We start from the raw sequence: 16575 nt of genomic DNA, 5'->3' as shown, positions 1-16575 counted from the left end.
TTCTAAGTTCCGCATAAGACTAAAAATTGTTACCAAACAACTTTTAAACAATTTTTAAATTTTCTTTTATTTGAAAATTGAAAAAGAGTTACTAAACAAGTTTATTATTTTCAAGGTCCCCCTTCCCAAATTGGACTTTATAAAAATAAAATAAAAACTTTTCTGTTTTCAGTTTATACAAATCAAAACTAAAAACTAAAAAAATGAAAACTAAAATGGTTTTCAAACAGTTCAAAAATTAAACATTATATCAATTTAACCTCCATGAATCAACCAAATCGGTAATGCCAAATCTAAATGACGGTTGCGACATTTTGAAATGCTTGATCCTTTTAAGCAAAAAGAAGTAGAAACCTGTCTAAAATGGTGTTGGTCATTCTTCACCAAAGACAAATGTTTTAATTCCCTAGGAATTGCAAACGCAGAAACCATGAGAAGTGTCGAAATCCTTTTATTTGCATCGAAATCTCCTAGGCTTCGCTTGTTTTCACAATCTTCAAACCATATAGTTAGAATTGCTGATGAAAGAGAACAAGGCCGCGTAAAAAGAAATGGAACAGAGGCTAGAACCAAAACCAGGCTTGACATTTGCTTATCAATACCTAGATGGTGCATGTAAGAACCTCAACGGCTAGCCCAAGTGGTAAGCCAAGTATTGGAAATAGATCAAATCGAATAAAGAAACTTTTCACTGATGATACTGTTTTGCTCATTAACATGTAGTTTGCCAAGCATAATTGGTTATTCCAAAAGTCAACACATACCATTCTATTTACAAAGTGGATGGTATTTTAAGTACAACAGAAGATGCATACACACAATAAATATACTTGAGACACTGATGAGCAAACCCGTTTATCTCTAGTTTGGTGGCGGCGGGGTTCAGAATTCCCTCTCGGGGAACAGAATAGGAGCCAAAAGAGACCAGATGAACAGACCTGCAGTTGCCCAACTAGTCACAATCCTCACCCACACAGATGGCCACCCAACGTCAACCAACTTCCCGCTCTCCCCAACTGAGGTTGTCCACCCTGTCAGAAGCATTGCCGAGTACATACTAGCAAGAGAGAAGATGATGTGGAAAAACGAATATGAATATGATACTGGCTTCGCCTTCTCTTTTTCTTCATGTTCGTCTGCCTTGTCCAATGGAAGCAGAGGCTTTCCAGCACCTTTACCAAGCAAGAAATTTACACACAAAATAAGGAATATTAGTAGTATAGTAAAACTAGATAGCCTATCAATGTTATCAATGTTAATATTTTTGCCTTCAAAATTTTCTCATGTAACCAAACATCAAATACAATTGTTCAAGAAACAAAATAACTGTAAGACAGTTTAAGCACATTTTTCTCGGTTAGTATAGACAAATTGCATATCTTGAAACAAGGGTTTTAAAGGTTCTGCCAAGAATTACCTGCACGAGGAGAACTTGGTGGGGAGAGAAGAGTCGTAGAAGATCCAGCACGAACAGCAGAATAAACCACAGAAAGAACAGTGGTTAGCAAACCAAGGGTAAGGGTCCCAGTGGAAACAGCTTTGGAATGTTTGTGAAGACCATTGCACTCATATTCCCTTGGTTCACTGGCAAGTGCACTGTAGCAAAGGTATGTGCAATACATTGATATAACTGACGCTGGCAAAATGCTGCCATTTACCTGTATAACATAAAAATGATAACTAAGAAATCATAATACTGAATTATTACGAATGAATCTGCATACATCAACATACCATGGCTATGCATGTATAACATCAGAGTATAAATGTAAAAAGAACTATACCAATACAAAATATGTGCAACCAAGAAGCTAAGCAACATATAGACTCTTTTAAGCTAAGTGGAAGTACAGTTCTAGAATCTAGATTTAGTATTGAATACATATGCTGCTCTCAACAGAATACATATGCTGCTCTCAACAGAATACAGAGATAAAAAGTAGACTGAACCAAGTTTATGAAAACCTCACTCATCACCTGCATTGCCTTATAACAGATGACCATAATCTGGAGAGTGGTATACTTCTGGTTTATAGCCCAAGAGGATAGTTAACTCATCTATACAAAGCATGAATCAATGTAATCCCAATTTAATACATCATTTTGAGTTTTAACTAGTCAGACGTTGCAATGTCCCATGGAAATAGAACATGGTTTCCTCCAAATTCCTCCCTCTCTTCCTTGTTTGCCTCTTTCTTTGTCGTTGCCAAAAAAGAAAATAAATAAAACAAGGGCTATATTTTTTTCCTCTGTGTTCTGCAACTCTGGTCTATCACTGAATCTATAGCTAGTCTCTCTGCCCTCGTAGAAGCAGTAAAAGATAAGGCAACAATCTCTTGAATTATAATCACCAATATCAGCCTTATACAACTTGTATCATCCCTCTTCATTTTTTATTTCTTCTACTTGTATCTTTGCAAACATGAGTGATACAATTATGGTGTTATTTTTTTCTTTTCCTTTTTCGGTAACTGATTATAATTAGCTATAAAGAAAGAACCATGAAATTTACAAACTTACAGCAGGATGCAGAGCGACTATGAGAAAAAGGAACACACAGATCAGAGTCATGACAATAAAGAAGGTGTTGAGCCCACAGTCATGTCCAGATGGCGTAAACCAATGGAAAAGAAGTCCAGAGAAGACGAATGTTGCCAGATAACAAACAAGAGAAACAACAAAAAGTGCAATGTACCTATATAAACGATGAAGATTCAAGTTAAAATCAATATAAGAATGCAGAAATGTAGAAATGTGAAAATAAATAGTAGATACTTGAGGAAATAATAAACTAACCAGAACTGCTCATCATATCCAACCCATTTATCATTCCACCCATGAACAAAATCCAACAAAAGTACAACTTGTACAAGTAGAAAAAATCCTGAGCCAAACTTTGAAATTGTCTCTGCAAACACGATATTTAACTGTCAATTTTAGTCACACAAATGAAAAGAGTTTCCAAAAATGTAATTAACAGAAGAACCTAAATTTGGAAATTAACAGAGGAGACTCAAATAGTAATCCAATCTTCTCAGTTTCCTTGCATGACAAATCATGACCACAAACCTTTTATTTTAAAGCATCAGGATACTCTAATATATCCCAGACACTGATGCCTTAGCTGCTTGACTATGCTCAAACAAAGGTACATTTTAATTCACTAAAAAAATTAAGAGCAAAAAATATATATAGAACCCAAAAACGAATCATAATTCACAGATAGATGTAGAGAACAATGTTGGAGTGCTAACCTAGCTACTATTCTCTAGGTTCAACATATGCAAGCCCATAAGTAAGTTCTCCAATTTGTAAAGCCTATTTTGATTTAGCAATAGAAAAATTTTCAGGAGTCATAAAATAATATGGAAAACATAAAAAGATGAGTGAATGATCTTAAGATTACACTAAAGCAGAAAATCACCACTATTATCATTCCGCTGAAGTACACGAAGCACTCACAGAAAGAAATGGAAATATGCAGATGACAAGGACATACTAGTTGTTACAGACATATAGGTATTCTATTATGATAACCTAATAAACTGAACTTACAACAGTATGATATACTGTTTTGATTGCAATAAGAATTTTCAAATGCAATAAGTGCTAAATCATTAAGAGTCTATTATTGATGTAAAAAAAAAAAAAATTCATGCTGCATGTATGCAATACTATTCAGATGTGACAACATGAGATATACTAAGTATATTTTCTTTGAAAAGAAAGCGCAATCATGACACTTCTTGTCTGTTCAAAATTTAAGAAATAAACAGATGATTGGTCTCTGCGGGCAGAGATTAGCAGTAACTAGGTCAAGAAAGGTCAATAAATGTACTGAAGTTTAGCATCTGATTTTTTTTTCTTAAATGTAAAACTGCAATGTGTGCATCAAGCCCAGAGACTGGAATTCATCTTGGGACTTTTGAAACAAGAAAACAGCGAAAATTTTATGCACTATGAAAACAAAATCCCTGATAGAATAGAGTGCTTACCATAGAAGCTAACAATCTCATTTGGTATGAAAAACATGAAGATCACTAGAAGGCACCAGGAAATAATTTTCATCATCCATCCACCATGGTGCAAACTATCACGGGGATCCTTCTGGCTTTTCACGCCAACCATCATAACAGCTAAAATGGTGAAGAAGAGAAAATTTCCCAAGCTAACACGAAGCACTGCATCTGTTTCAAACCACTCCCTGTTATGTGTCTGATTAAACTGAGTAATCCCTGCATCAATAACCAATCTGAGATCAGTGTCATATGTAAGACCACATGCCACTAAACCCAAGAACCAAACAATCCTCTAGTTGTAGTCAAACTTCCATGGGAAATTAAAAAAAAATTTACCCATTTAAAGACATTATGTTATAATGAGTTTCTTATAAAGCATTACCAAACATTTAAAAAAACTGTACACAGTACAGCAAGTACATCATAACACCACAAGCCTAATATTTGGAAAAAGGTGGCTTACAAGGAATCTTTTCCAAGAGAGGAGCTGCGACCTCACGGAGAATCCATGAGACGATCAGAGAAAGCGCGAAGAGCCCACAGTATGCAATCCTTGCAGACCGGCGGCTGATACTCGACACCACCGTCCGGCACGCATCGCAGGCGCAAGCAGCGCAGCACGACGCCAGGCAGGAAGCTGCCCACATCTTCTTCTTTCACGTCTCACCCACAGATCACTCTTTAATAAGCAAATTAATCCAAAAACAAAAAACAAAATCAAGAGTTTATCATATGAAATACAAAACCCTGATGGAATTTTCAACTGAGTACGAAAATTTTATATAAGTTTCAGGCCTTGAGCTTTATTCAAAGCCCTATTTGAGATTGCAGCTCAATTCAATAATTCAACAAAGAAATTATAAACCTATATTGCCCCAAAAAACTAGAACCCTAGAAACAACATAAACAAAATGAGAAATTCAATCAGATTGAAAGAAACTTAAACAAAACCCATGATGTAATTGATGAAATACATATTAATTGTTCCTGAAATTTGATCATACAATTCTAATAGTAAAGAATTAAGATCGACTACCTTCTGGAAATTGGAGAGAGCAAAGAGCAAGAGAGCGAAGATAGATTAAGAGCCTAATAAAAGCTACAAAGACTTTTGCTTTTAGGTTCGGATTCGAATTTTCCACAGTTTTATTGGACCTTGTCACAAGTCCAACTGAGTCGCCACGTTGGTCGGGTCGGGTTTCTTCTCAGATATTTCCACAAAACCCCACACCATAGGTCGTCGGGTCGGGTTTTTTTTCTCTCTCTTTATACAAAAGCAACTTTATCAATTCAACATAAACACTCATCTACAAGTGCAACTTGGATCGGCCCAAACTTAACTTAATCATTAACCAGATTTGACAAGTTAGAATTAGGTGAACGTTTGGGATCTCCAGTTGTAATGCTAAATATAGTCCAATGCTAAATATTTAGCTTTTGAAAATATTAATTTTTTAAAGCATAGTGTAGGGTTAAATTTTTTCATCTCCAGCCATGCATGGTTATATTTTAGGATCTTTCATATTTTATTATTTTGAGAAAAATTGTGGTACAACACTTATACATTCCACAACTATGTATTGTTTAATTTAATTAAACTACTATTTAGAGACAATATTCCATGACCAATAACTTTTTATAATTTTTTATAAACAACACTTGAAAACATTTAAAAAGGTGACCACATTTGTTAAAATAAAAAAATAATTAAAAAAAATAAAAAGGATGGGTTTCAATGGTCTGACCTCCAACGGTCATGACCAATAATTTTTTATAATTTTTTTATGAATTGAAAACATTTAAAACGGTGACCACATTAAAATAAATAAAAAAACGGTTGAGTTTAAATGGTCTGACCTCCAATAGTCATGACCAATAAATTTTTATAAATTTTTCTTAAACAACACGAATTGAAAATATTTTAAAAGGCTTTTAAAAATATATCGATGACGTCAGCGCTTTTATTGTTGGTTGTTGGATATGCTGCACAAGATGATTCGTGCTCTTGTCCACACTTGATAATTTATCTTCTTCAAAAGCACATGCATAGGGCCCCCATGCCAAAGTTGGGCTAAATGTGGCCCTCCAAATTTGGCCAAAATTTTGTTTAGCCCATGGCTGGAGATGGGTTTTGCATTATTTTAGGGCTATATTTGAGATATAGCCCATAGCTGGAGATGGCCTTAGGGGTGAGCACAGTTCGGTTCGTTCTGATTTATCCCTTCAATTGGTGTAAAAACCGAAAGTTACACACGAGTTTAGTTAGATTTTCATACAAAGTGTTGCACGGGTTTGGAGCCTCCCCCAAACTTACACGGTTCGTTTTGGAGGGCTAATGGCTGGTGCTATACGATTTTGGTTCGATTCGGTTGGTTTTTTATTTGGAAAAAGAGAAAAAGACGAAGAGGTGAAGAAGCAAGAAATAGAAAAAAAAAAAGAAAAAAGAAAAAAAAGAGAAATATGAAGAGAGAATGAGAGAAAGAGTGAAGAGATGAAGAGGAAGAGAGAGGGAAAGAAAGAGGTGGAAAACAGAGAAAGACATACACTACTACAAAAAGTGAAAAAGACGACCAGAAAACAACGACGGTCTAAGTGAAAACCGTCGTGGTTTATAAAAAGACGACGGTTCTAAAAACACCGTCGTGTAATACAACCTTAGACAACTAAAAAATGGAGTTTCAAATGGCTGTTCAAAAACAACGACGTACATAATTAAACAACCGACGTCTATTTGAAACAGATTTCCTCAGTGTAAAATCAATGCCAACAAAGAACGGCAGAAGTTATGAATCGACCGACGTAGAAAGTAAAGACGACGATTTCAATAAAAACTGCCGTTTTTACTCATAAAATAACACGACGAGGTTTTCGTATAAGACGCCGTATAATTACAAACAAATCCACGGCTTTAAAATACAAAATATCGCCGTATTAAATTAATTTACAACGACGGAAAATATAAATATATCGACGTCATTCTCGTATAGTTCTACTACGTTATCTTTAAATCGTACAATAAAATTTATCGTCGTATTTATTCATTTTATACGTCGTACCTTTAATTTTAACGGTCGTCTTAATAAGAATTTTTGTTAACAATTTTTTTCTTTGATTTTCTTATCCTACGTCGGTAGATCTACTTAATGACAAGAATTGAAATAACCACGACGGTTTATATAGAACACCGCCGACATAATCAGTTTTGTCTGAGATCCCAAGGGTTACGAAATCTTACCAGATGGAACTCTGTTCCACATCATAATCTTAACAGATGACACAGATTTGCAAATATTGCGTCGTGTTAGTTTACAAATTCTAGAACATTAATTTCCCTCATTTTAAATTTCCTCGGGAAAGAAAAATCTATTTATCACGCTTTGGAATTGAAAACTAAAACTGAAAGAATACGGGAAAAAAAACTCCATTTATAATTTAAAATTAAAATCCACGTCGGTTGTAGTACACTTAACGACGTTTAACAAAATAATCTACGTCGGTAATTATAAATCTACCGCCATCGTAACTTAATATAGACGACGAGAAAAGACGACGGTAGAACAGAAAACCGCCGTTGTTTCAGTTTCTTTAACATATCTTTCTGCAGGACTTGTGTAGTTCAAAGCATTGACAATGTCTTCATCATATCTCCCAGAAACTACTGATTCAATTGCTCATGCTTTAGAGGCCATCTGAAGCCATTTCTATTCTTTATCGCATTCTTGAAACCCATCTTCTTCTTCTGAAGCTCTACGGATAAAGGAAGAGGCTATCACAATAAATCCGACGGATCTTCTTAGGCAAGAAAATCAAGCAGAGGATCAGGCACATCTGATCTTCAGATTTCCCTGAGAAGCGAACTTTCCTTCGACAGCGAGTGGAGGCCAGGCTTGCATCTCTTTTGATGGAAAGCAAGGAGTATTCAGAAGCACTAAGTGTCCTATCAGGCTTGATCAAGGAAGTGAGAAGGCTAGTTGACAAGCTTCTTCTTGTGGACATATATTTGATGCGAGTAAGCTCAATTTCTCTTTGAGAAAACATCCAAATTATTATCTTTGAGACATGAGAGACTGAGAGAGGAAGAACTTGGAACCTTAAATGTAAACCGAAAATGAATGAAAGCGACAAATTTATAGAATAAATTTTTAAAACCAACGGCGGTCCTTACAAACAAACCGCCGTTTAAATTGTAAAATCAACGTCGGTATGATCGACGTATATTACAGAAATCCACGTCGGTAAATTAATAAAAACGACGTGTTAAATAATATACCATGACGCGAGTTATTACTTATGTACTTTAATTTTTGAGTTTACTACGACGGTACCTACAAACTACTGTCGTATTTATTTACCACGTCCGAAGTTAAATGTACCGTCGTATTTTGTAATTTATACGTCGTAGTTATATGTAACCGCCATATTATTTTTTTGAAATGGTTTTATATGTAAGCAACTTTTCGTCTACTTGACTTACACATTTGTTGTTTTTATATTCTTATTTTATTTAAATCTGTCATCCAAAAAAGAAACTTTACATATTGCAGAATATTAATTTCCTTCGTTTTAAATTTCCTCCGGAAAAAAAACTCTATTTATAACGCACTGTAATTGAAAAATAAACTGAAAGGTCACGGGAAAAAAAATTCTATTCATAATTTAAAAATTAAAATCCACGTCGGTTATATTAAACATAACGACGTTAAATGAAATGATTCCACGTCGAATGAAAAATATTGCGTCGTTTTAGTTAAAAACGACGTAGTTAAATGTAACCGCCGTATTATTTTTTTGAAATGGTTTTATATGTAAGCAACTTTTCGACTTACACATGCACTGTTTCCAAACCCGATTAAAAATTTCAATCTCCCAGAGAAACCTTTTCGTCTTTTTTCCTTGTCAGAGCATTGTCAGAGTTTCTCATCGTCTTCCTCTCGTCTTCTTCGTCGTCTCTGAACTTAAACATCGATCATCTTCCTCTTGCTTTCATTGCACGCAAAAGGTAAGCTTTCATTTTCACTATTTTGGTTACTGTTTTGCATGCTCATACGTTTTTTGTTTGAAAAATCTTTTTACCTTTTTTCTGGCCAAAATCATTTTACTTCTTTCCAAGTTTGATAAAATATACAGACAAAGAGAGAAAGTTTCCAACTTTGAAGACAACTACATCAACTAAATAAGACGACGGTAGACCACGACGGTTCGTCAGTTGTTCTAGCGTCGTCTGAAAATTGACAAAGTTGTTTTTAAAATAATAGTCTTTTTTTATATGCTTGTTTAATTGCAGGTTTGATTTCGCTGAACAATGGTTTTTGTTTTTCCCTTATTTGATAAAATATAAAGAAAAAGAAACTAGGGTTGGTATCTAATATAGACGATAAAATATAAATAATAGTTTACCACGACGGTGTATTACTATTGACGTCGTGTGAACATATATACCACGACGTTATATAAATAATGGTTTTAAACATTTATTACGTCTGAGATTATTTCATTGCGTCGTCTAAAATCATATCATACGTCGTATTTTTTTAATACCGTCGTTTGTGTTCTTAATGTTTTCCTGAAATATTTTCACTTGCAGTTTTGTCTGTTAAAATGGTTTCTCAACAACAAACTAAGGATTCTGGCTCCAAGAAGCTTGGAATGGTAGCTCCTCAAGATAAGTCTTCGAAGGAGATGAAGTCTTCGAAGAAGATGAAGTTTGCTTCATCATCTGCTGAGACAGAACAAACCAGCCAGACAACAATCTCAGATGATTCAAAGACTGGTCGAGGTATGAGCACAATGCCTCGTGTTGTGAAGAGAAAGCTTCAGAAACTGAGGCCAATTGTTGAGTACAATAAAAGGGGGAAAGGTGTTGGCCAAGCACATATTGAGATGCAGTCGTATATTGGTGTGTTGGCACGCTCCAGGATCCCACTTGTGGACAAGAAATGGTCCCAAATCCCCAAGGATATAAAGGAGCAGATTTGGGAAGCAGTTGACATGGCTTTTGTCGTAGGCCAAGGGGGCAAGACCTCTGTTTTAGCTTCTGCTTCCAAGAAATGGAAGGATTTCAAGTCTACACTAACGAGGCATTATATCCTTCCATACACCAATGACAGGGAGAAATTAAGTCAACCCCCTGAAACATATAAATTCATAGAGAAAGCACAATGGGATGCCTTTGTAGCTTCAAGGCTATCCAAAGATTTTGAGTCTGTGCATTCTCAACATGCACAGATTAGGGAGAAACTCGAGTACAATCATCGATTGTCTCGAAAAGGATATGCTGGATTGGAGGATCAATTGGAGGAAACCATGCCTGGGGTAGAAATTGATCGATCTACCTTATGGAAGAGAGCTAGACAGGACAAACATGGTAACATCCCTGATCCAAAGGTGGCAGAGAAAGCAAAATTAATTGTAAGCCTACTATCACTCTGTTTTAAATTTTTATTAAACTGTGAATTATTCTTATTACGTCGTATGTTATATTTTTCGTCGTGTGAATGATATTACCACGTCGAAAAGTTTTTAAAAACGTCGTTAAAGGTCTAAATAGGAATCACTACTATGTTTTCTGTAATTACAGCATAAGACGTCGGTGGTTCATTTTCGCGTCGTGTGAATGATATTACCACGTCGAAAATTTTTTAAAAACGTCGTTAACGGTCTAAATAGGAATCACTACTCTGTTATCTTTAATTATAGCATAAGACGTCGGTTGTTTATTCATTTCGTCGTTTTAAATAAATAACCACGTCGGTATAACTACCGTCGTGATAAGTTATAATAACGTCGGTTTATACGTTATTGCGTCGTGTGAAATTATATAATACGTCGTTTGTACATAAATAACCGTCGTGTGTTTTTTTGTTTATCTTTTTTTAGGATGAATTGCAGAAACAAGTCTCGGAAGGCAAAGTCAGAGTAGATGGCAGCAATGATGTGCTGACCATGGCTTTGGGCCCCGAGCATCCAGGCAGACTGAGGGGAGTTGGTGCTGGTGTTTCCCCAAGGCAATATTTCAATTTGCCCAAACCACAGAGGGTGAGCTTTGACGACCGTTTGAAGGACAGTTTAAGAGTTCTCCTTCAAGAAGAGACTAAAAAGATGGAGGCTAAGGCAAGGGAAGAGGCCTTAAGGATGGAGGCTAGGACAAAACAATTGGTAGAGGCTGAGAGGGAGCATTTCCTGAGTCAGCTTTCCCAATTAATTCCCAATTTTGATCCAAGCATGCTTAAACCAAGAATTAGCCAAAGCCCCAAAAATCCAATGTCTGACAAAGCTAGCTGCTCTGGAGGTGATGTGAGATCCCTACATTTGGAGGATGATACTGCCAAAATGGGGAAACATCAGCCAGATGAAGAGAAGGAAGAAGAAAAAAGAGATGAAGAGAAGGAAGAAGAAAAGGAGAAAGAAGATGAAGAAAAGCATGACGACAAGGTATGTTCACATAACTTTGCCTTTTTTATTTGTTTTTCAAAATTTCAGACGTCGATATTTTTATTTAATCCGTCGTTTGTTTAAAACTTAGACGGCGGAATTTTTTTAAGACGTAATAAAATATTTAAACGACGGTTTTTGCACCGTCATTTAAATGGTTTCAGACGACGCTTTATTCATAAAACCGTCGTCTTTATTGAATTACCACGACAGTTTTTTCACCGTCGTTTAAATACTTTTAAGACGACGTTTTATTACTTAAACCGTCGTCTTTATTGAATTACCACGTCATTTTTTTTATTTCTTTAAACAGGTTATTGAAGTTGGTGCTTATTCAAAAATGGAGGCGCCATCTTCTTTAAAAACCCTTTGTCGTTTTGTGGAAACGACACTCCTGCCTGAGGATAAGACAGTCCAATTTACAATTGATAAGGAGGTGTTTGGTGGTGAGCGCGATACCTTCCTCCTGCCTGAAGATATTACACAATTTGCAGGCATGGAAGAAATTGGAGCTACTGTATTGGCTGTATATATGAGGTTTGTACTTCTAAAATAATAACTCGTTGGTTTATATATTGCGTCGTCTTAACTAACTAACCACGTCGTCTTAACTAACAACCGTCGTGATAAATATATTATAACGTCCTCATCTATTTCAGTACGTCGTGTGAAATATTATAATACGTCGTTTTTTTATACATAACCGTCGTGTTTTGTGTGCTGACTTGTTTATATTATTTTATTTGTTTAGGTACTTACACGATGTTTTGAAAAAAGCCAATATGTGCAGTATGGTTGGCTTTATCGACCCTGCTACAGTTAGTGCCAACTCTGGCACAATAACTGAAAGATCACGACTCGTAGCAGCTCGACTTCAGAAGACAGACGGTGAACAGATTTTCATGATGCCTTACAATCCAGGGTTAGTCTCCTTAGGATTTTGTTTTTATGATTTTCAATAAATGACAGCTTATAAACTAACCACGTCGGTGTTTTATTTTATTTAGTCGTTTGAAACTACTAACCACGTCGGTATTTATTTATCGTCGTGATAAATATATAATGTCGTCGTTAGCTACTTTACTTCGTCGTGTGAAATACTATAATACGTCGTTTTTGTAAATAACCGTCGTTTTTATATTAATTTTGTGCAGCCGTCATTGGATTTTGCTGATTGTAAGAGCAAAGAGAGAAACCGTCTATTTTCTGGATCCTCTGCCAGGAAATCGTGTGGTCGATGAAGAGGCCAAAAACATCGTGAACAGTGCTTTAAAAATATATAATACCCACATAGCCCGAGCAGGACGTAAAAATGTAATTTGGAAAACTCTCTCAGGCACACCAAAGCAACCCAGCAATGTCGAATGCGGGTATTATGTAATGCGCTTCATGAGGGACATCATCATGGATCCTTCCTTGGGGTTTGAGAATAAGGTAAGAAGAAATTACCTTCATACATTTCACGTCGTTTTTTGTATTATCAACGACGGTCGTGTAAAATTAACGTCGTTGAATGGATATACTACGTCGGTTATGAAAAATATCGTCGTCTGTGATTGAATTTCTTTTTATTTATAAACCCTAATAGTCATTGTTTATGCAGTATGCCAAGGGAAACCAGGAAGCTTCATACCCCCAAGAAGCCATTGATGAAGTCCGGAATGAATGGGCAGAGTTTGTTTTCCAAATTATTAAACAGGGCAATTATTGAACACTTGATATTTATGTATAATGTACCAATTTTCTCTATAATATGTAATGTAAAAATTTGTTGAGGTTTTCTTAAATTAAAAAAAAAACAAACATACAAATTGCTTAACCGACGTGTAATACTTTTCCAACGACCTAATAAAGTCAATAACCGTCGTATTTTGTTGTTGCGTGTTTTAAACAAATACGACGTAAAAAAATAGTTAGACGACGTTCTTTGAACAATTGAGTCGTTAATGGTTTACAATATCTTCAATTTCTTAAGGGTTCAGGGTATAATCGACGACGTTTATGTAACGACTGCGGTTAAGTCGTAAAATATATATTTTACGTCGTATAGTTAAATAGCCGCCATGGTTTCTCATTTTAACGACGTCATTTTAACGACTTAGTAGTCTATTACAATTTACAACGTCTACAATTTATTTAACACCGACGTGGTTTGTTGTATGGTAAGAATATTTTATTATTTTTATATCAAAATATTCAAAATAAATATAAAATAAATCAGAAAATTGAAAAGTCAACTCCTATGAAGTCATTGATATATTTTCTTCCACATAAACCTTGAAAAAATTCATTTTGAATAACAAAAATTTAAAATGACCATCCAAAACAAAATTGTTTTGATGAGTCATAAAATCACTTCTAGTTTAATGGTTTAGGGTTTAGAGTCTAGGGTTTAGAGATTAGTGTTGTTATTTATTGGGGTTTATTTTTAAAGTATAATTTTTGGGTAGTCTATGTTATATGTTAGGCTTTAAAACCATAAAACCTTTTATAAACTTAATTTTTTAAATTGTATAATTTAATTTTATGGGTTTAGTGTATTAATTTTTAACGACGGTGGTTGGGTCGTGGAATACATATTTTACGTCGTACAGTAAAACATACGACATGGTTTACGCTTTAAACGACGTTATTTTAATATGTAAGTCGGTTTATATAATTTACAACGTCTTTAATTTCTTAACACCGACGTGGTTTTTCAGTCGTCGTTATATAAAAAATTCAAAATAAATTTAAAATTAATCCGAAAAATGAACGGCCTTACGTTCTTAATCCGAAAAATGAAGTTTCCGTCGTGGAATATTAAATTTACGTCGGTACTTGTAGAACTTTCGCCTTGGTTTTTCTTTCGACGTTTTATAACGCGCGCGCTCTAAAAATTTTCGCGCGACCTAAATTTTTTTAGATTTGGCTCTTAGTCTTATACTTTGATCCCTGAAACCTAAAATTTCAGATTTCACGCGACATAACATTTCGCTCTCTCACTTCTGCTCTAATTAAAAGTTGCACTCTCCAGGCTCGTCGAATCTGTGAGCTCGTCCAACCTGTAAGTACAAACCCTATCTTCCCCTTGTAAATTCATTGAATGATATTAGGTTGTTTTGTTAAAGGGTTTTAGGTATATGCTTTGCGATCTGTTAATAATGTGCTTATAGGTATGGGTTCATGGATTTTCTGTTTAATGGGTTCATGACAAGATCAAATAAAGGTGTACTTTTGCTGGAAATCAACACAAAAAGACACATCACCAACTTCCAAATGATTTCCAGCAAAAGGACACCTTTATTTGATCTTGTCATTTTCCGCTCTGGAGAAGGTGCAAAGTGCACCAATGCTTATAGGTATGGGTTCATGGATTTTCTGTTTAATGGGTTCATGGATTACATTATCTGTTATGTTGAATTGGGAATGGATTTAATTTTGTCGTATCTTTTAATCACCCTATGTTATGTTGAATTGGGAATGGATTTATTGTTTTCAAGCTTGGTTTCATGTATATGTTGGTTTCTTGCTTGGTTTCATATATATGTTGTGTTCTTAATGGGTTTTGTGTTCTTGAAAATAAACTGAGACACGACGAATTTTAAGGCGTACGACGACGATTACACGACGGTGTTTTTAAACTACCGTCGTTGTATTACTTATACACGACGGTTTTTTCATAAACCGTCGTTTGTATTACGTATAATAGACGACGTCTGTTGAAAATCCGTCGTCTATATATGCCAAATACGTCTGTTTTTGATTAAAACCCGTCGTCTCTGTTGTTTATTACTTGCGATTAGATCATTGTATAATCTGCTATAGTGATGGTCATTGCCTGTATTTTCACTTTATTATAGATAATAGGTTATAGTGTCGGAGATGGATAAGTCATGGATGCACTCGGATAGAAGATCGAAGGCATATGAGTTTGGGGTGGAAGCATTTTTGAACTTTGCTGTAGAAAATCTTCTAACTACAACACATATCCGTTGTCCATGTGTTAAATGTGTTAATTTGAAGTTGTTTGGGGTTGGAATTATAAGGGATCACTTATACTTTAATGGAATTGACCAAAGCTATAAGAATTGGACATTTCACGGAGAACCTTGGGAAGCAACTACTAATGCTAGCAGAAATGTTGAAGAAGATGATGGCCATAGTAGGTACAGTTTTGTGTCTGAAGAAATTGATATGGATGATAATGATTTTGGTGATTTTGGTTCGGATCCGTATGAGTTTGCCAATGTGATTGGGGATGGAGATCAACCAGTGTACCCTGGTTGTAGAAAGTACACGAAGTTATCGGCATTAGTGAAGTTGTATAATTTGAAGGCAAAACATGGGATGAGTGATGTCTGTTTTACAGAATTATTGATACTTCAAGGCGATTTGCTTCCAGAAGGAAATACAATACCAACCTCCATGTATGAGGCTAAAAAGACTTTGTGTGCATTGGGGCTGAGTTATGAGAAAATGCACGCATGCCCCAATGATTGCATCTTGTATAGGAAGGAGTATGAGGATTCAACTAATTGTCCTACTTGTGGTATCTCAAGGTGGAAGGAAGGCAAAGATGCAATCTTGAAAGAGGGTGTGCCAGCGAAGGTGGTGTGGTATTTTCCCCCAATTCCAAGGTTTAAAAGGATGTTTCAATCACATGAGACAGCTAAGAGTTTGACTTGGTGGCATGCTGCTAGAAAATCAATTGACGGTCAGATGTCTCATCCGGCGGATTCCCCGTCTTGGAAACTTCTTGATGATAAATGGCCTGAGTTTGGTAATGAGCCGAGAAACTTGAGATTGGCTCTTTCATCTGATGGATTCAATCCCCACAGTTCTCTAAGTAGCAGATATAGTTGTTGGCCGGTTATCTTAGTTACATATAATCTCCCTCCATGGCTGTGCATGAAACGAAAGTTCATGATGTTAACCTTATTGATTTTCGGTCCTAAACAACCCGGAAATGATATAGACGTCTACTTGGAGCCTTTGATTGATGATTTAAAATCCTTGTGGGTTGGGATTAGAGGAGTGTATGATGCACATAATGGAGAATACTTTACACTCAGAGCTGCATTAATGTGGACAATTAATGATTTCCCCGCCTATGGAAACTTATCTGGTTGTGTTGTTAAAGGAT

The 16575-nt window shown here is 35.6% G+C and overlaps 1 protein-coding gene across 1 annotated transcript; it reads right to left on the bottom strand.

Moving 5' to 3' along the window:
- Positions 667 to 5382, bottom strand: LOC18784515 (probable serine incorporator). Its single transcript, XM_007215395.2, has 7 exons — positions 5056 to 5382; positions 4483 to 4698; positions 3996 to 4235; positions 2797 to 2908; positions 2521 to 2695; positions 1418 to 1658; positions 667 to 1172 (listed from the first exon to the last, which is right to left on the bottom strand). The coding sequence occupies exons 2-7, from the start codon at positions 4664 to 4666 to the stop codon at positions 883 to 885; spliced, it is 1242 nt and encodes a 413-aa protein (XP_007215457.1). The 5' UTR covers positions 4667 to 4698; positions 5056 to 5382; the 3' UTR covers positions 667 to 882.

The sequence above is a fragment of the Prunus persica genome, chromosome G3, assembly GCF_000346465.2.
Source record: "Prunus persica cultivar Lovell chromosome G3, Prunus_persica_NCBIv2, whole genome shotgun sequence".
Lineage (NCBI taxonomy): Eukaryota > Viridiplantae > Streptophyta > Magnoliopsida > Rosales > Rosaceae > Prunus > Prunus persica.
The sequence above is the reverse complement of the archived record's forward strand: the minus strand, read 5'-3'. Positions and strand labels throughout refer to the sequence as shown.